The sequence below is a fragment of the Euwallacea similis genome, chromosome 16, assembly GCF_039881205.1.
Source record: "Euwallacea similis isolate ESF13 chromosome 16, ESF131.1, whole genome shotgun sequence".
NCBI classification, from domain to species: Eukaryota; Metazoa; Arthropoda; class Insecta; order Coleoptera; family Curculionidae; genus Euwallacea; species Euwallacea similis.
The window spans coordinates 741670-762154 of NC_089624.1; the positions used below are offsets into that span (position 1 = coordinate 741670).

Below are 20485 nucleotides of genomic sequence, written 5' to 3' on the forward strand. Positions count from 1 at the left end.
TATAAAAGTGGAAACGAATGAAATTTGAATTGTATAAAAGTCACTTTTCACACTCCAAATAATAAATAAATTTGGATTGGTGGCTGAATTAGGTGCCCAACACTTTTGGAAATTGTTTCTCTAAAGTAATGTACTTCTGTAACCTATATTTTCTCTTTCATTTCAGGTAAGTGTGCAAATTTCACCCCAAACAGAAAACGATAAATTCAGTAAGTAATTCTAGAATATCTAAGATGCGCTTTAATGTTAGCTAGCAGGAAATCAAAAACCGTGTGCAGAAACATAACCAGGTAATCCCCTATGGCAATCGTTTCTATAAGTGGCGAGTTTCATCCTCCGACTATGTCGTGAGTACTATAACCTCATTTAAATAATTATCGTTTAAAGTAATAAACCGCAGAATTCCAGCCAATATTTTAACGATAAATCGGCATCGACCGCCTCTTCATATCGAAAACCGCTGCCTCCATCTCCCTTTGGCACTTAATTGAATGTCCAGGTGGTGCGTGGCCAGCTATAAAGTGTCATAAACCATGACTTCGCATGTCCATATAGTACGTACAATACAAGACACCGAGCCCTTGTCTCGTAAACAAGACATCCGGCTCATTTTTAGTACTAGTAACGCCTCGGCTCTCGTACTATACCAATCTGGTGGTAGGTGATATCTGAAAGGTTGATATCCTGCCTTGGCAAGGAATTATTAGGTTGTTCAATCGGGATGTTGGATCTCCAACTATGCTACTGCTTCAAGGTATGGGCAGAAGTTTCGAATAAAGGTTTAAAAAAGTATATTATGTAACAAGGAACTAAAAACCTGTACCTAATAGTAAAGGGCAGCAAAAGGGAGAAAAATCGATATACTAGAAACTATATATTGATTTCGAAAAGTGGTGCATATGACAAGAAAAAGGGGAAATTATATACAAAGAACAATGTGTTTTTGGCATATTTTTTTGAAGAATCTTTGAGTAATAGTAGCAACAGCTTAGACATATCAAAACACCAGAAGTTTTTAGTATTTCTAAAAACACAAATTGTGATTAGAAACCATAGGTGGCTAAAACGTTGAATGTAGATCAAATAATTAAATTGCTACTATAATCTTTTGAAAATTTATATTTATTGATGACGCTAAATGGTAATATTACCATACTGTTACACTTTTGAAACTCGGTCTGATCATGGGGAATAGCAGGGGTCGCCTCGGAGTGTGAGTTCTGTCAATTATTACTGATCATGATTTTGCTATAATTTTTACCATAAAAACCCCAGAGTCATGTGGATCGAACATTTGTGGTTAAAAATTCTAGTGTAGAGAATGATATTGTTATGGTAACTGTATTATACGCGGTACATATTGAATTGAGGAACGAGGTAGACCAACGTAACAATCGGTTTTTTCTTATATACTGTGAAAACAAATGCCTTATTCAATCTGCACGAAAAAGTTCTTTTGCTAAATTTTCACAAAAATTTACTTCTTTTCTCAAATTATCAGGCGCCAATCTCTACATCAGGTATTGTTTTAGGTATGATACTGGTATACTTTACAGCATTTGATAATATCAGCAATTATAGCTAGATAAATTTTTGGAAAACTTCAGGAAACTTGTTCGGTTTCCAATGTTTCAGTTGCTTGTCCTTCTTCTATCACACGTCAATTAGTACTTAAAAATAAATCAGATCAAATGGAACATTTCATTTCTCTTAAAAAATTTTCAAACATCAACATTAATATTAATAGTATTACTTATGATTTAGAAATATACATAAGTGTTTCCGATTTATTGATCTTTTATATCAGAGTGAGTAAAAAAATTGTTTACTTTTTTAGGAAGGAATGATTCACTTTAGTCTTTTTCAGAAGGAATAAAATTGCCTCTTGAATTTTTGAAAATGCAGTGTTTTTTTTTCAAACTATTTTAACTCTCGGCAGGCACTACTACTTTTTTTAAATTAAAGATTGACTTTTAGTTCCTTGCAAAAGTTTAATGGCAAAATTGATATTTTAAATGTAATAAATAGGAATTCTTATATATTAAATATAATTTATAACAGTTGTTCTTCATATAATTCAATAAATTAACTTAAAACTGTTGGGCTTTGCTATTAACAAATGTGAATGAAGGTAAACAAAAATTATTCAAATCAGTTGGCCAGAGATTTATTTTCACAATACAAAATCTCGCCGAAAGTTTTGTGTCCCAGTCACTCTTTCGATAAACTACTGACAAATTTCCCCCATAAACTGTGTTACTCCTTTTCAACTCGCGGTTATATATCTCGGTTTGTCTCAGCCTTTCTTGACTGGCTAATTTATCAATTGACATGGCATGCTCTAGAGTCACAGAAAGAGATGAAGATAACTATAAGTTAAATATTAACTGTGTTTGCTGTTAAAAGTTTTAGGACAAAAGCCAATCAAAAATGCCCCACTTTGCTGCAGCTATTTTTAAGTGGAGCTGCAAGTGACATGGGAGCTAGTTAGAGTGCTCTTATAATTTTGTTACGTCTACTGAAAGGATGACATTAAAGCAACTTAAATAACCTGTCAATCAAAGTCAGGAAACGTGAGCTAAAGAAACTTTACGTCTCGGGCAAAATCCGATGTTTTAATGACGTGTCCATCGCACATGACGTTTCATCGATAGAAAGCCTCGGAACACAAACACATATTGGAGCTCCAAGTAAAAAGTTGAAAGTTTGCCTTTAAAAAAGAGGAACCTTTCTTCTCGCAAGAGTAATATTTAATAAATTGAAGTGAAAACTTTTTTTTAACAATTACAGGGATTTGACATGGAACTTCCAATATCTCCCTACAGAAGGGAATAAAATTTCCGGGTGCTGTGGAGAAAAGCAAACAAAAGCAGCAGGAAAAATATAACTGTATCAGCTTTGAAACACAATTGTCTGTTGCCATCAATAACGAAAGTTTCGCAGTAAAAATGTCACACGGCACAATGGCGGATAACAGTTGAAACCACACGTGTCTCAAACTTGATAGAAATGTTGCGATGCCTCTCAATCTGCCTGATGTGTTTATGAGCCCTTCGGGATTCGATCGAAGGGAAAAAATATCCTTATCATAATAAATTTCGCAATTTAGCGTCAAAAAGCAGCATGGATAATCATAGTAAATTAACGTTTTTATTTCCTAAACGTAAGAGCTTAGGCGATCAAGGCTCAACATTTCACGAAGGAGATTTCTAATTAGACGTATTCTAAGGAATTCCCGATTAAAGTTTTTTCCCAATGTCTTGGTAATAAACTCGCCACAAACAGTCTAAATATGTGTAAAGAAACACAAAAATAAAAACAAAATAATAAGAGCTAACACTCCAACATGTCATATTTTGAACTTCAAAATTTCAAAAATTCTCCAACTTAGGAATAGCATATGCTACATGAAGTTTTCTTAGAATTCAACGTAAAATCTAAAAAGAACCAATTATACCTAGTGTTTTTTTTAAATAAGATCGTTGGTAGGTCTTACAGTTTTTTGGGACACATTGCACATTCGTGGATGTTTCGCTTTTGAAGTTTACAAGATATCGTAAAACCTATATATTGACCGACGCAAAACTATTGTAACCTACCATATAATACAAAACTATCATGTTGCAATCGATTATACAACGTCTCCAACACTGTATGAGCGATTCGAGTCAACATACAGGACGTTACTTATAATTCATGTCAATTTAATCTAATCTGTGTTCCTGTAATATTAGCTAAAATGAAATGTGTTCAACATGGGCTTGGGGATATTTACCACGAGAATTCCTCTATTACAAGAAACGAATTGAACGTAATTTGCATAATATATTTGTTTCACTTGAAATACTTATGCGCCGCTCAGTTAAAGATACTCCGGTCGTTCAGGTTGATACAATATAGCAATCGGAGCTGTAACGCAGCTAATCTTGTATTCCCAGCACACAACAGAAGAACATTATACGAAATGACTCGCGAAGTCAAACTTCTCGAACTCGTCTATATTTTAAATAATTCTAAAGCCCATCAGCCCATATATACATGGAGCAACATCAAACTTTTCGCATCGGGCAACTTGAGCTTGAATCGCGAATGTGCCATTCGGTTTGAGCGAGCCTGCAACTTTGTCGGTTTCGTGTTTTAACGGTGCCCTCCGGTTCGGTCCAACTTTCCGTCTATGTAAATTTTGCGTAATAAAGAAGCGGGCGAATTGTCTAATAATAAAAATACGAAACGGTTTGCCAGAGTTTCATTTCGTCTGGCACAATGCCACGACCGACGATGCACCAGGATATCGTATCGTTGTTGAAATGTATTAACGCAAGGTCTCTCACTGAATTTCCGGCCCGAGATAAGCAGATCCTCTTCCGTATTCATTATCATCAATCCCTGATGTACTAAAATTGAAACAGGCCTACAATCCGCAATTAATTAGCATTCCTCATACACGCTGAAAGGTGACATTTCTTCCTCGGCCGCTCATCTCCAGACATTTTCCAGCAAACTCAGCTCGGTTTGTGTATTATGCTCCACGTCACACGTGACGAGCAGTCAGTGGCAGTGTCGTCTTGGCTTCATCTTTGTGCTTTCACCACTTGGGTACTAACTAAGCCGTAAGTTAAGCTTTAGTGCGGATGTCATCCTTGTTACAAGAAAAATCACCGAGGCGTTTGATATACAATAAATTTTAAAACTTATGTTGCACCATAAAAACTGCAAATTTGACGCAGTTCAATCATACATCTCATTTTCATGTGAAAATAGTTCCAAGAACATTATTTAATCACATTTGGTTGAATGGCATTCCGACAAAAAAAATTTGTGGCAGGGCGCTACTTTCAGCGCGCCAATGCGTGTGTTAATTCCAATTTACCGCACGCTCGTAGGAAAACATTTTTACCGTACGCAAAATAACGAAAATTGAACATACAGTATAAAGCAGAATTTCATAACAGGACAAGGTTACCAGTAAATAAGAAAATATGATATTCATACGAGTATTTCTAGGTGAATTGTTTATATACAGCTAAAGCCATAGATCGTATGTAAATATCCACTATGGTGGTTTCAAAAAAAAAGGGTCTGCTTTCTGATCTAACATTTAAACAATGAGGCGCACGTTATTCTAATCGTAAATCGTCATTATTAATATTATGTATTATTAGGGATCAATGATAACATCAGGTAGTTCGGCTATTAGGTAATCAGCTCATGAGAAAAACATTTCTCTCGATCACCATTAACGTGCAGAACCTTCTTCCTGCTGTTAGTCAAACGCTAAACAGCGTTTGGTTATCAGTGAGTGATGTTGCACTCAATTATCGGCAACAATTTCTGTTATGCCTGAGCTACAAGATGTCACAGTGGCTCATTTAAAAGAGAAATGTTTCTGGTGATGTCTATGCGAAGCTAATTCGATGAAGGGGGTCGAGAATCGAAATATGTATCTTCTTTTGGTACAGATGCAATACAAGACGCTTGGACATTGATTAATTTTGACGGGAGGATTGAGAGATTTCTAGTGCTTACAGAAGGCTTAGGTGGGACGTTGAACAGGGAGAATGTGAGAAGCTCTCGCTTCCACTAGTTCGCTGCTAGTCGAAAGAGCCCCGTTATTTGAACCCCTTTAACCATTTTGCATAACGCCATAGAAAGAGCACACCTCGAGTTATCTATCTGCACTGAAAGGGATCATCTTGCTGATCGAAGTACGAATGACGAGAACTCAAAATTTGCAAGTTCGGAAAAAGCTCGGGGAAGCGGCAGGTGGCCTAACATGCTATTTCCTGAAATACTCGTGGTTTCCGTGGAGACGTAGTTATTTTCGGTGTGAAAAAGGGAACCACTGAAACTCCTCTATGGCAAATATACAAGAATATGGCACAAATTGGCATTTTCGGATGAACGCAAACTATTAGGCAAATCAAAAATCTCTCCCATTTGAAGATTAATATTACTTCTTTTTACCAATAAACACAATATAATTTTAGGTCGCGTCGCGACCACATCTTCGACTTTTAAAATGAAATAGATGATGATTTTCCACTGCTGTCGCATCTCGTCTGTACTCTTTCGTCGTCGTTTGCTGTCTCTTCATACCGTCTCCCCTAGTTACACTCTCTGAGTGAATAAATAGAAAACAGAGCTGGCTATCGGCAGATAATTTAATTTAAAATGAGATGAATAAAAGAAGTCTGCTGCATCCCGGGAGTTTGTGTCGCGTTCTGAGGAAAAACTTCGCGTAATAGAGGCCTGAAGCGTCGAACGAACTGAGTAAGGTAAACTAGAGAAATGTTGACCTTCATTATTTTCAAGTTTTTCCTTTATAGGAACTGGTAGAATTATCTGCACGGTCTAAAATATGGAACACTCAGGTGGTACCTGGGGTTCTCTGTAGAAATTTCGGCATGTGTGCGTCGAATGTAACTAACTATTAGTCTACCAGTAACAGGTACGGATGGCGTGCGCAATGCTTAAAATGATCAGAAAGCGGAAACTGCGACATTGACTTGATATATTTAAATATACATATATAAATGTCATTACCTAATAATATTCGATATTTTTAGCTTCTTTGTATACGAGTATATAGCGTTTGGGTTTCCAGGCAATTTTTCCAGGCAGGTCCTGGTTTTGCACATACATATATGCGGCCGGAAATGTTACTCCGCAACCAGGGCATACAATAGACCGGAAAAATATTTCTGTGCCGCTGTCCCCATATAGATTACGTTTAAAATTTACACATTTAAAATTAATCTTCAATTGTAAAAAAATAGTATCATATTCTCGGCTTCTGATGCTTGCTAGCCTCGGTTGTGCCTCGGAAATCAATTTACATCGTCCGTCGCCCAGGAATATGTTACTTTTCCTACTAGATGCACAATATACTATTACATCGCTCCAACTTCATTCATCTTTCAGATCCATCAAATTTTTATACATAATGCCACATCACTCCGTATAGAAAGCATTAATACACCAACGACTGGGTGTTCAGCTACGAGGTCTCACCAGGCAGTCAAGCGAGTAACAGAGGGCATAAAAAAGGTACAGGATGAATGTAAGAACTACAAAAGGCCATCAAGAGAACACGGTCTCGTGCGAGTTTTAAATTTCAATTAATCACACTCCCGCCGCCCTGTCAACGCTACGAGTAGAATTAGGTTGCTGGTTTACGATTTGAAATACTTTGCATTAATAACGAGGCTTTCCTGCAAATGGGGTTTTGTGTCGCAGTAGGACCTTGAGTTTTCTACTCCTTTTCATTTAAAACAACAACAAAAAATGTATTTACTCGTACAGGGGTAACATAAACAAGGACTGTATCACCCCCTTGTAGCCAGTCTGTTGAATTTAATATTACTTCAAATTTGAGAAGAGTTACGTCTCCTTTCTCTCAGATGCAGTCATAACCATAAAAAACTACGACTATCGTTTTTTATAAGGCCCATTCAAATAAATTACGGTCCACGAGGCGTCGTGGGGAATAAATTCGAAAACCAACTGCTCTTCCTCATTGTGCCGAAGAATTTTCTTATGATTAATTAAAACATCTTCATAAATTTGTCGTTATTGTCGCAGAGGGGACGATTACACCACGTTCGTCTAGATTAAAGCAGGGGAGTATTAAGAAACTTTTTTCTTTTTAAACTCAATTTCAGCACAACAAAGTGCTAGAAAATTACCACTGAGGGTTAGGCTGTAATGACTGGAATTACGATATTCTAGTTTTGCAAATTTCAGTCTTCACGGTCCAGTCGCGAGACAGAAAACCGACATACGTGGAAATAATCTTTACTTCAAGTTGATTGACGGACACAAAATGAAATGTGGCTAGTTAAGTATACTGTATACATTTAAAAATTCTTATTACTTTGAAATAGTTGTGGAGCTACGCTCTCGTAGTGTATTGTATGATTACACAGAGAAGACACCGACATTTCATAAAGTTACATCAACATTACAATACAGTCGAACAGCTAATTTTTTGGTCATTTTCTTACGAGGCTACGGTAAAGTGGCTTAACCATACGCATTTTTGAGCGTTAAGCGGCACTTTATCGCACGTTGGTCTAACATAAGTGGTCTGTTTCAGTGTCAACGCTTTCTGTGGACATTTGACATTGACGTGCGTTTAGTAAGTTTTTTTTTATCACGTATGCGTGTGAATATGTCTCCACACTAATGCTTAATTCGACCTACAAAAGACAAATTAGGTTAAAGCAGTATATGCTCGTAGGAAAGATGCTGCGCCTAATACGTGTGATATTTCTTTATCATACTGGGTGCATTCAAAGTGCGGTAAAGTGTCAATTTACGCACTTGTTAGATAGATATCAAAGTTACACTCATTAAATTTTGTTAAATATTTTTATTTTCAAATGGGTATGTTCTAATTTTAAAAAATACTAGTTCGTATCGGTTATGAGCTGAATTGAAACAAATTAAAAAAAATTTATATATATATAAATATTTTTTTAATAGGATCATATTATATTAATACATGTAATAGTTATTTACCTAACAGTTCGAGAGACGATAGAGTCCGAATAATGTCAGAACAAGCACCACTACATCGTACTATCGTTTTACTACACCGTTAAATGAAATAGTTATTTTCATAACAAATACGGAAAGTCGTTCTTAACCGCACGCTGTCTGGAGTTGAACGAATGGCGCGAAGTGCAGTTCGGTCGGTAATAGAGTACTATAAAGACACTTACCTACGTGTTAGATACAATATTTTTCTTATGAGTGCTTGTCTTAATTTTTTTTTTCTTCTCGAAGTGAAATTAAATATTATATGCACAATATTACCTGTGTAATACACTTTGTTTTACTAGCGGTAAAAGTTTTTACTGCATGTGTCCGGTGAAGTGCTACTTTTTGTCCACAAACACGTGCGCTAAAGAAGATTTGCCGCACGCTCGTAAGAAAACGTTGTGATGTGGTAGTGTTTTTTTACTACGCTTCGAATCTACTCAGTCGCAAGCTATTTGTACTGGCACGCAGCAGAGTTAATACAGGTAGACTTAAGTAAAGTTGGAAACTTACATCAAATGTCTTCGCATCTTCGGTTAAGATGTGGGTTGATCAAATTTAAAAATATTCCGTACACTAAACACAAATCATCTCTTCTACAGTTCAATATATAATAGGATATGCTCAATGCACGAGCTGTGGATGTCATCGTTTTTAATTGCGTGGATGGAGACAAATAACTCGACCCATTACAGGTCGCACAATTATTTTTATCGAATCTTAATACAGATTTATGGGAGGAATTAAAAATATTAACTCGTTCGATTTATAGTCGACGTCAGCCATCAATCATGGACCCCAATTACGAAAAACATGTCAATAACCTCCGGCCTTAATTTTCGACGTGAAGAAGTAGTTAAATATGTAAATGCCGCATACTGAAACATGTTCCCGCTCGGATAAATCAACATATTGCTTTAAATAGAGTGATTTATACCAATTATCGTAAATTTCGTTTTGTATGATAGACCGTACACACACAAGCCGTAAATTTTACTTTTATTCTATGTACTCTTTCGAGTGGTCCACATGAATGTCCCCTGTTGAACTGAAAAGAATTGATGAAAGCCAGCTATGTCATTCGAATATATAAAGCTAGTAAAATCAAGTGTCTTTTCTCAGTGTATGTAATAGACAGTGACAGTTGCAGAATTTCACAACTAAGTGACAAAAAATATGTAAGTTTAAAAACTTCATCCCAAAATTTCATACATGTTTAATACACTCATTCATTTGGCAATTTGTGTCAATGTCACTAATATACATCATTTACACAGAGAACAATATTTATTTTCTATGACACTATCCGATGTTTTATAATAGTTATTTAATGATCAAGTCTATTAATGATGGTGATTAAGTCTAGACTCTTCGCTACGGTTGCACGTTAACAGGAATCGAGACTATTAATCGCTCATTAATACAAGTGTTAGTTACAACATTTTTTGATCGACGGCTTCGCTAAAAAATCGAAAGCAATGAAATAATAAACATTAAAAATTCATTAAAATTATGAACAAACTTTTGGAATCAAAAAATTCCTTTACTTACTCTTCATTTGCGTTTCGGTTCGAGATTGTAAAGGCCTACTTCGCTGATTAAGCTGCGCAGAAAATAAAAACATTTTTCCAAAATTCAAGCCTTTTTCGAATACCTCCGAAAGTCATTGGAATTTTTGAATTCTCAAAACGGTATATTCTTAAATCAAAATGTGTGGAACTTTGCCTTACTTTAACTTACCTAGTATCTTTTATAGTGACCTTTATGGTTGAACTTCAGGAACAGCCACCGTGTGTTGGCTTATATTGGGAATTTTGCCTACCTGCGATTGGTGGCAGTCATCACCAGCAAATCAGTTTATTTCTACGTAAAGAATTACGTTTGTGACAACGGCAAGTCCATGTTAGATCCAGGGGAAGATTAAGGAACGGTTTCTATATGATTTAAAGATTATTTTGCCTGTAGGAGTTGCAAAGTTCCGCAGAGAAGAGACCATATTTTGATTTCCCTCTTGTAGACGTTGGCGAATCACCATATTTCAGCACCAGCCAGTGACATATTAACGACACCCCGATAAAGAATATGAAAGTTGTCGGGATAAACAAATCTATAAATAATACCGCTCTCCAAAAGGGACTATCGATCGCGACATTGGAAGACGGCCGTATCTTTCTATTGCCAAGATCCTTTTTCTTCTCGTCAACGTATACGATACGATATTTATAATGAGAAATCGTTTGATATGTGCAACTAAAAGTTTATGGTAAAAGGTAAGAGAATTGGTTGAAAAGCAGAGCCCTCGCACGATACTAAATCTTTGCCCCATCTACCCCTGAGAAGTTCCCTCTGCGTTTCCTGCTGCGCTTGATGGTTCCAGAACAATAAAATTGATAAAATACTTGAGAACATTAGCGTCAACTGGGAAAGAAATGTGACCTCGTGTGCCGGAGGTCTGCATTATTAGTTGTCTCAAGCTGAGGAGTTATGTTTTTGATGAAGTTTATTTATATGGCTTGCCGTATAAATCAAGCTTTACGCCACATCATTACATTAGTTCAAAACAGGTAAGGTACATCGAAAACAGAACAAAAGAGATGTTAAAGGCGTCCTACTTCTGATTCAAATTTAGCCCATTCGTCAGCTTGTTGTCGACATAAATCTGTCATTAGCTAACAAGTACATCGTGCACCTCGGCTGTTGACGAGGCGGGATGTCTCTTTTCCACGATCTTCGGTCAGTGTTGCCACATAATTTTCATTTCAAGATTGAATAAATTATTTCAACACGTTTGAAATTTGTTCAGAAGAAAATGATACGTAGCCAATAATGGAGACAAGACTGCCAACAATTTTCATGGTTGATACCGTATTTTTGCAAAATTTTTGGAAAAAGATTAGATATTGATAACTTTCAAAACTTTTGTAATATTTATAGAGTGGCAAGGCTAAATGATATAAGTGCCAAATTGTGGATATCATGTTTATTAAGTGAACGGAAGATTTATTTTGGACGAGAAATATTTTAAGTTTCGGATTTTTAGCGTTTACGTAGAAATAGGCAGGATGTAATAAAATTACGAAACGGAAAATTGCAAGGAAATCTGCTTTCCGGCCATTCCAGTGGTCGCATTGATTAATACAGATAGATAGAAAAAGAAATTGAGCATAAATGGTGACAAAATAAAGCAGCTAATTGCGGAAATTAAGGAACAAAATGCGATTTGAAATCAAATAAGAAAGTCGGCGAATGGAATAAATGGAAAAAAACTTACCCAGTTTTTGGCAAAATGGCTGTAAAATCACTTTCTGTTGCTTCGTCGCTCTTTCTCTAATCAAATTTAGTTAGAAAAAGGCTTACTTGCTATGTGTCACTTTTTATATGGAAAACATGTAGTTTGCGTTGCTGGTGTCGTGCCGAACCCAAAACTTTTTATAGGTTTCTGTTCATTGAACAGAAAATTCTTACTTTGTACTGCATTATTATTCGGGAAACTAACTGACCTTCCGACTTTTCGTACGGAACGGGTTAAAGCCTCACTCATTTATTGTGGTAAAAAGCTCTTTAATAATTTTTTTTTAGGGTTGAGAACTCAGCTATCCGGATTGAAGATTAGGTAGGAGATTAAGAGGTGTCTTCTTTGCAAAGGTTACTACTTTTTCGACGAGTTTTCCTCCAATATGCAGGCTTTACATTTCTTTATGGTTCTGCTTACATCGATATTTGTTTTCTTTTTTATTAATTTTTTTTTCACTGTTGGTTTGCAGTTCCTTCTCTGGCATCACACTTCACGTTTTACCTTTTGTGTACCATTTAGGATATTATTTACTAATATTTAAGTTTAATGATTTCTTTTAGTTCAATAAACTTTTCGTCTTAAATTTTTTGCCTTCTTTTTATTGTGTTTTTCTATGTCTAGGTTAATGTAGTTTTCACTTAGTTCTGACGAAGAACGAATCAAGCTTGCAAAATGCATATATAGTAAATTTGATTGGTTTGGAAATAAGAGGTGAAATATCTAGATAGACTAGTGCGTTTGAAACTCTACTTAGTCAAGACTACTTTCTTCTTGAAAGCATAATAGACTATTTTTCGTAACAGTGGAATAACAATATTCTACTTTCACCTCAAATTTTATGAGGAATACATTATGTGGCATCTAAATATGGTCAAAACTGAAATATTTGAAATATTTTTAGTAATGCGTAAATGTAAAATATTTTTTCTTTGCGGTTATACTGCGTCCATCAAAAATAAGTAGGCAGTACAGGTTTCTAATAGTACTTTTATGAGGATCAATTTCGTTGTTCATATAGAGCATTATGATTTATGAGCCAAATACATATTTATATATTTTCCATTAATTATTTTCTTATATGATGAGGGACAGCTCTTTTTTATGCGGAACTAAAACCATAGCCGGCAAGTCATGACTTAATAACTAAGAAAAACATTATTTATTTCAAATACTTACCTCATTACACGAAATAGGAACATTAAATATTCAATCTTCTTAAGATTCCAAGATTATTAAGGTCGATAAATATGGAAATTAATAGTACAATTAATAGCATATTGCAGATTTATTGTGCAATGCATTTCACTTTACTCGTGATGTCGTTTTTTTCGGAAATGTTGAAGTTGATTGAACCACGAAGAACGGGCATTTATTTGTAGCTTCCTGTGATGCTTATCTCCTCTCCTAAGAATTGAAGAGGCTACTGATACCATTACTTCTCGATGTGTCGTCAAATGTATAAAAAGTATCTATTTCGTTAGATCTAGCCTTTTTTCGAGTTTGACGGGAATTGATGTATATTCTATTGTGAATGTGTCAAAATATATAATTTATGTATCAGGTCGAGTTTAAAACTAAAGTTTACAGCTGAGCTTAAAATATGTGACTTAGACCTTAGTTTTCAATGCAATTTGAGGTGAAGTGTTAGGTTGAATTTTTCAATTTGAAAAAACTACAATGGCGAAACACGATTGAAATATGTATTCGTATTTATGGAATTTAAGGAAATATGAATTTGTAGTGAATGTAGGTCATACATAACAACCAAAATATAATAATTTTTGTATTAACATGCAGTCTGTCGCCGTTAAAATACTCCTAATTTGTCAACCCACTTCTGAACAAATCACTCCCAGTTTCCATGTCCGTGACTCACATTATCAAATTAAAAAAGACTTAATTTATGACTTGTAAACAAATATATCCTCATTTGTAATTCACATTAAGTATTAACATTTTATTATTTCTTAACTGGCGCCTTAGAGTTCCGCTGTGACCATAATAACTGTCCAATTTAGATAGATGAGTGTCAGAATTTGAAGATTTATTTACTGCCTGAATTTGGGCTATTATGTCAAGATGTTAATTTTTTCAGTGTTTTACGCATAGGCCTTATGGAAGACAACATATATGTTAAGCTTCTGTCTATTCCAGCGTAATTATGGATAAGGTTCTGTTTTCTTCAGGGGAGTCCGAAAAACAGTGGTATAAATGAGCATTGGGTGCTAGAGCTACTAATGTGCCTAGGATGTCTGATGGAAAAAGTCGGCAAATTGAAACAATTCAAAAATAGAATTTGAAAACTATTTTGTTAAAAAAATCGTTGAAATTTAAAGAAGATATTTACTTATTTACCAACATTATCGCAGAATTTCCAAGAAATTTAAGTGATTTGAGCATAAGGTCTTTGGACATATTATGCCTAATTGGTATTAAAACAACACTGAATAACAGTGACATTTAACACAATGAGGCATAGACAATAAAATGGGTTTTGTCCGTTTCGGACGCTTCTGGTGAAATGTTAACATAAGCCAGTCGTGTTGCGGCTGCTGCGGTAAATCAATCCAAAACGGGCCCCGTTTGATGCGGCCACGGCCGTGAATTACGGCCCTGCACTCGTTTTGTTCCACGAATTTAAGCGATATGTTCGCCTAGGTTAACCGAATGGACATTACCATGTTACGCGTGTGTCAGCCTTCGCTTTTTCGGGAGCTGAGTCTTCCTCGCTTTATGAAAATTGAACTCGGATTTTATTAGAGAGATACAGTTCAGGTCGAGAATTCGAATTCGGACTCGTTCTCCAGAAAAGTTATTTTTCGAGCGATAAAATCCAACGACGACGCGAAAGGGGCCATTCCGAGCAAACCCTGCTGCCGGACATTGCGGCAATAATCGTTCTCGTTTTGCGTAATGTTGCGTACACGGGACTGTCTGTCTATCCCACGTGGTCGATTCGGATAAATGGGAATGATTTCGATCACCTTTTTTTAAATTGACATCCTGGATTGCTGCCTGAATTGCTCTTGCGACGTCAACAAATGTGGACACTCCACTACTTGGCAGTTTAACCATATATGAATTCAGACGGTTTGATGGTAAATAATGTATTGGCCTAAAGTGACTGAAATAAAACTAGAACCAAAAAAAGTTGACCCCATTCACTTACACTCCTATATGGCACGCTTTGTTAGAGCAATGTTTCATCGCACTGTAATGTAAAAGTATAAAGTAAATACACCTACTCCAGCAAGAGAAAAACGTTGAAATTCTTACTGAGTACGTTTCAGGTTGTCCACCATTTAATACCGAGTGCATTTGCAGGTATGTAGGTACTAATAAATGTGTCTACCGGATGAATAACTGAGACAGATTATCACGGAAAATTTTCTACATATGTATGTCACAAGGACAGAAAGGTCAAATGGTCGATAGCTCTATGCCCTGGAAATGAAGATTTTTTGAAATATACAAGGTGTTCCAAAAACAATGGTACAAGTGAATATGGGGTGCTGAAGAACAAAAAATTAGAGCGATTTAGTTGAACTTGTTTTATACAAAAGTGGGTTTTTTCATTCTAGAGGTGTCAAAGTAATTTTGAGAATTGAGAATAAATCTCACAATTTTTGATTTACAGATTTAGAAATTGATCGTAGGGGGGATTCGGGTACGATAAAATGATTCAAAATATTCGTTTCAAGCTAGCTAAAGGTGGCGTCACCTACGTCTTAACGATGTACAAAAAATCGACCTAACTTTTTATCGCTGCCCCGCTAACTTCAACATTTTTTAATATCTCTTTATTAACCGGTTTTTGGAGTTTTCGAAAATCATGTCGAATCATTGATAGTGGATTGTCATACCATTGAGTACTATCGATGGCTGCAACCACCTTTAATTTGTCTGAATGGAGAGCATTTCACGTGCTACTTTGACCACTTCCACTTATTGGTGTTCGTGAAATTACTATATGTAATTTTCGGTATTAACCTTCAATAAATCCTTAGTCAAAAACAGAAGAAACCCCTGCCAACAACTGCCGGAAAACCCCACAGATACATCACATCAAAGTGAGATCAACCTGCCACTAACTAGGCTGTGTGACACAATGTCCATCTTTAATCGTGACAAGATGACGGGGGGAGGGCAACGGATGGCTGTCACAACCACTCACAAACTGACTTTTCAAAGGGCCTTCCCCCCACTCCTTTCTAGTTCTAAACATCGCGAAAGGGCATCCCGCGATGCGAGATGTAAACAGTTTGAAGTCAGTTCCCGATCCGAGCGGATCTCGGCCGACTGCGACCGATCGGCACCGGTCGGCTTAAACGAGACGAGAGCTGCTGAAAACAAACGCCTGCTAATCCGATTTTCAGTTGTTTTCTATCGAGTGATCAGTGATTTTTCTTTAAGTGTTGATAATATTTTTTTCTGGTTGTTTGTGATGAGAATGAACATTGGCGGTTTTGAGTTTGAGGACTGAAGACAGGTGAAACAATGCGGAGCAAGAGTGTGCCGGTCAACTTGTTGATAAGGAAAATTCATACTGCTCTAGGTAAACGTCAACTACTGTTTTTACATGTTTCGGGGCAGAGACGTTAAAAAGTTTAAATGGATTCCATCAAATTCTCATCAGTTTAATTTAACAATTTGCGCACATAATGGGCATCATAATGAAGACGCCAATGGTCATCATAAGGAGAAAACTTCTTCCAATAAGTGCTACTGCTTTCTATATTTTCTCAAAGTTTAATTATTGTTTTGGTTTCATGCTATCTAAATCTCAACAGGATTTTTTATTGTTTGCTATTTATAGTAAATGTCCAGTACAACCTACTAAATAGAAAATGTTGTCTGCTGGATGTGAAATGCTTCTCCAATGGTTGATAATATATCACCGCCCACTTTCTAAGCTTGATTTTGATTTACCCCTGTTTCTGTTTATTATGTCTCCTAATTTTAAACGGAGAAGCAATAAATTATAGTAAAACGGCTTGAACGTAATAATCAACCGCATTTTTAGTTGGGTAGTATAGCGGAAAATGGTCAGAAGAAATGGCACAATTATTGGATGTACCATGTACCTGTTTTTTGTTTTATTTTTTCGCTTAAGTACTTATTTTTATCCTTGTAAGCAAATCGATCGAGAAATTGCTTAAAATACGATTTAAATTTGGGACACGGTTAAAAATTGATATAGTAAAGTATAAAATGTTGACAGAAAGTCGATAAGTGAACTTTTCATTACACAAAGTTATTATTGTCACTATTTTACTTCCTCCATTTTCCTTGAAGCCACTGACTGCAAAAATGAAAAAATGTGTGAAAATTCTTGGTTTTTTATAATTTTGTTTTATGGTGTATTTAAAAAACCGCATGTTTCGACCAAACCAGAGAAATAACAAAATAATTACTTAGATGGCCAGTAGAAAACTTTACAAATGTATTTAAAAACTCAGGAGATTTCACGAAAAAACACATCACTTATTATACAAAAGTGTACATTTTAATTTAACTTAAAATCAGATGTATTAATAGAAATTTTTTTTTGGCTTTTAGAAGATCCTAGCATTTCATAACTGCGAGAATTTTTCTACATAAGCATATATTTTTTAATAGTGGTGAAGGTTACTAGGTACTCAAATAATGAACATGTATATAGCAATCTTGATGTTGGGAAAAGAATGGTGCTGTGAACATTAATGATCTGATCTAAAATGAAAGTGGAAAAAATCTTGCTTGGCTCTTAGTCTGTATTATATTGGACCTAAATATAATGCAAGCAAGTGGCATATTAAATCGCGGGTTTGGAGTTCGTTTTCAATTATGTCTAAAACGTGCTCATTTCTGCCTTCACTGCGTAAAGATGACCTCCAGCATTGCTTTGGTAAATGTTTGAATATTTAGAATAATGCGATTAGGAAATTTTCATCATCAGTTTTGTCTACATTTCTATTAAGTAAATATGCTATTGAAGTACAGCTTCAACTTTCATGAAGTAATTTTTCACTGACTTGAGCATATCAAATTCTTATATGGCACATTTGAGGAAAGAAAATACTTTAAATAAGTAGGTAGTACTATTACTTTCCTTTCGTTCTATATTTTCAATTTAAGTACATTTACTTGATGTTAACTAAGGAGATTACTTTCGGATTTAGATATTCCAATCAAATGTTCACTTTTTCTGGGTGCCTAGATCAAGGTGCCGCGGCTAGTGAACTTTCTGTGCTTACATACTGTCGGTGGTAAAGGTTTCAATTATAATTCATTTGATCCATAAAAGATATAACATATAGGCATTATAGAGGTGACAAGAAAAAGGCGGGAACTTACATAAGCAGAAATTTTTCCTCAATAAATTAATAATTGCAGATTCGCCACTACCTGGGATTGTGGCTTTAATGGTGGTCTGTTAGATAATAATTGCTATGTACAGAAAATTGTGAATAAAGAGGAGATTGGCGGAATAAAAGATTACGCACCTACTTTCAAATATATTATATTATAAATATGACTAAAATGAAGATTCTCTATACTGAAAAACACTATCAGACATGAATGAATCATGATTTATATTAGTTATGGTCGAGATTATAGTCAACCTGCATTCGTTTTAACCGCTGCCAAGACATGCTGGATTCAGTGTTTGGATATCCTATAATTCAGTAGAATAAAAAATGTTCACATTCAACCGAAATGGGCAACTTCGTGAATAAATTAGCTTTAAAACGATATTGATAGATTCTCTTTAATTTTGATTCTTAAAGACGAGGATATAATCTGTAGAAGAATTTATAAGAATACTCAAATCCTAAAGACGGTGGAGGAATAACAAGACGATTTTCATCATCTCCAGCCACCAAAAAAATGGTTGAGAAATTAATCTTTCAGTAAATTCTAATAGATATTGGAGTATAGTAGAGCCGGTTAGAAGATTATAAAATATGATTTGTGTGTAAAACGTTATACCACGGACCGAAAAAAGATTTATGTCCTTGACAACATAAAATAAAAAAACGACTCAAACTTCGGTCGAGGACGCAATCTTCTTCTTTCAACCTTTTACACTAAATGCCTATTCCGAATTTTCTAAAATTCAAAAGGTACTAAAATATGCATGAGGGGCTGCTTTCATTACTGTCGATATTCGATTAAGCTTCAAAAATTAATTTCTGAATTATCTATTGATTCTAGACATTGATACACTGATACACGGAGAGAGACTAATGTTCAATTTGAAGGAAAGAAATTTCTTGTTCGTGATACAATATTCGGGGAGCCGAAGCTTCACCGTAACACGACTAATAAAAATTTGTAATCATATCAGATAATTAACATTTTATTACGAATTTATATCTTCTTTTACGACCATCTAAAATTAAACATTCAAAACTAACGAGGGAGATTATTCCCAGTTATTTAACCTCAATTTTTATACACTGGTGGAATCCCTTGGCGGTCGGACAAATGACTCGGTGTCAAAAGGGCCGCACGCGCCACCACAATGCGGCCTCTCCTTTATAAAAAGATTCCCTCTTCCGACTTCCTAGCTCTTTGCCACCGACTTTTCTTTCGATTGCTGGGTTGCCAACACATACAAGAAGTATTTTTACAATTTCCTTTAGAATTTCATATACATTAACTTTCTTTCAAATGAGAAATATCTATTTGTTTTTTTTAAATATACACTGTGTCCAAGAAAACGATGTCCGGAATGAGGATCTCGTAAGCGATAATAGTTATAAACTTTTGCAATGGAGAGCATTACATGCTCTTTTTGAAACTGTCAGAGACTGTCATACTGAAGCTTATACGAAACTAGAATAGAGCGGTTGCTTTCATTTTTGTTTATCTCTTACCATAACATAAAAAAGAGGAATTCTAAAGTTTCGGTTCTCTTATAACTGAAAAATCAAAAATAATTTTGTAGATCTATTCATATCGTAAAACTACTCTCTTAAATGCGCAACTTTTCTCCCATTTAATCAAGTCTGTATCTATTATCATTAATTAAATTCCCGTTTTGGACATCCTTATCATGGACACACTGTACACGTAATAAGGCTGAACAGTGCTTGAAAAGAGGGGTGGCACATTCCTAGAGAGATTTCCGACAACAGGGCAAGTTTGCAGTTTCTTCTTTCCTTATTATCTGGATCTCGTCGCATTGTTCCAACAAAGTCAACCCCAAGCCAATTGTTAACCTCTCCCGCTGTTTGATGTGTCGAAGGGGCCCCAGAGACCTCGATACAGGTTTAACTCGATCGGGTTTGGGGAGGATAATTTGCACCGGCAGGGTTAATTGAATTTTCAAGGGGTGGTTTTGTTCTCCCAACACAATTCTTTATTAATTTCTTTCCATAAGGGCAGCATTTAAGCGATGTGTCAAATAGAAAAGGAGGGGACCTTGCGTGACTGTGGATTTTGATTGCCAGTTATCAATCTCCTGGAGGTTATTAATACGTTGGCACTGAAAGGTGAATGGCAGGAGGTAAATGATAGGCCCATCTGTTTAGTGCGAAATAATCGAGTGAGGCTGAACGAGTCGAGAAAAAGGAACTGAATGTAATGATCTCAATTATCATTTATGGAAATTGCTCCGTATAAATCAAGGGGGCTCGCAATAATCGATTGAGCATTTCAATC

At 35.6% G+C, this 20485-nt stretch overlaps 1 protein-coding gene across 5 annotated transcripts in view; it reads left to right on the forward strand.

Annotated features, from left to right (window-relative positions):
* tio (tiptop) overlaps window positions 1–20485 on the forward strand; it is a 114256-nt gene that overhangs the window by 57373 nt on the left and 36398 nt on the right. For 3 of the 5 annotated variants that reach the window (XM_066398060.1, XM_066398056.1, XM_066398058.1), the window contains exon 1: window positions 16093–16391. The exons of the other annotated variants lie outside the window; for them this stretch is intronic. Coding sequence is in view for 2 of the 3 variants with exons in the window: in XM_066398056.1 (XP_066254153.1) it covers window positions 16334–16391 (58 nt within the window). In the remaining variant the exon portion in view is untranslated. Of the gene's footprint in view, window positions 1–16092; window positions 16392–20485 lie in introns of those variants that run through there. 5 annotated transcript variants of the gene reach the window in all.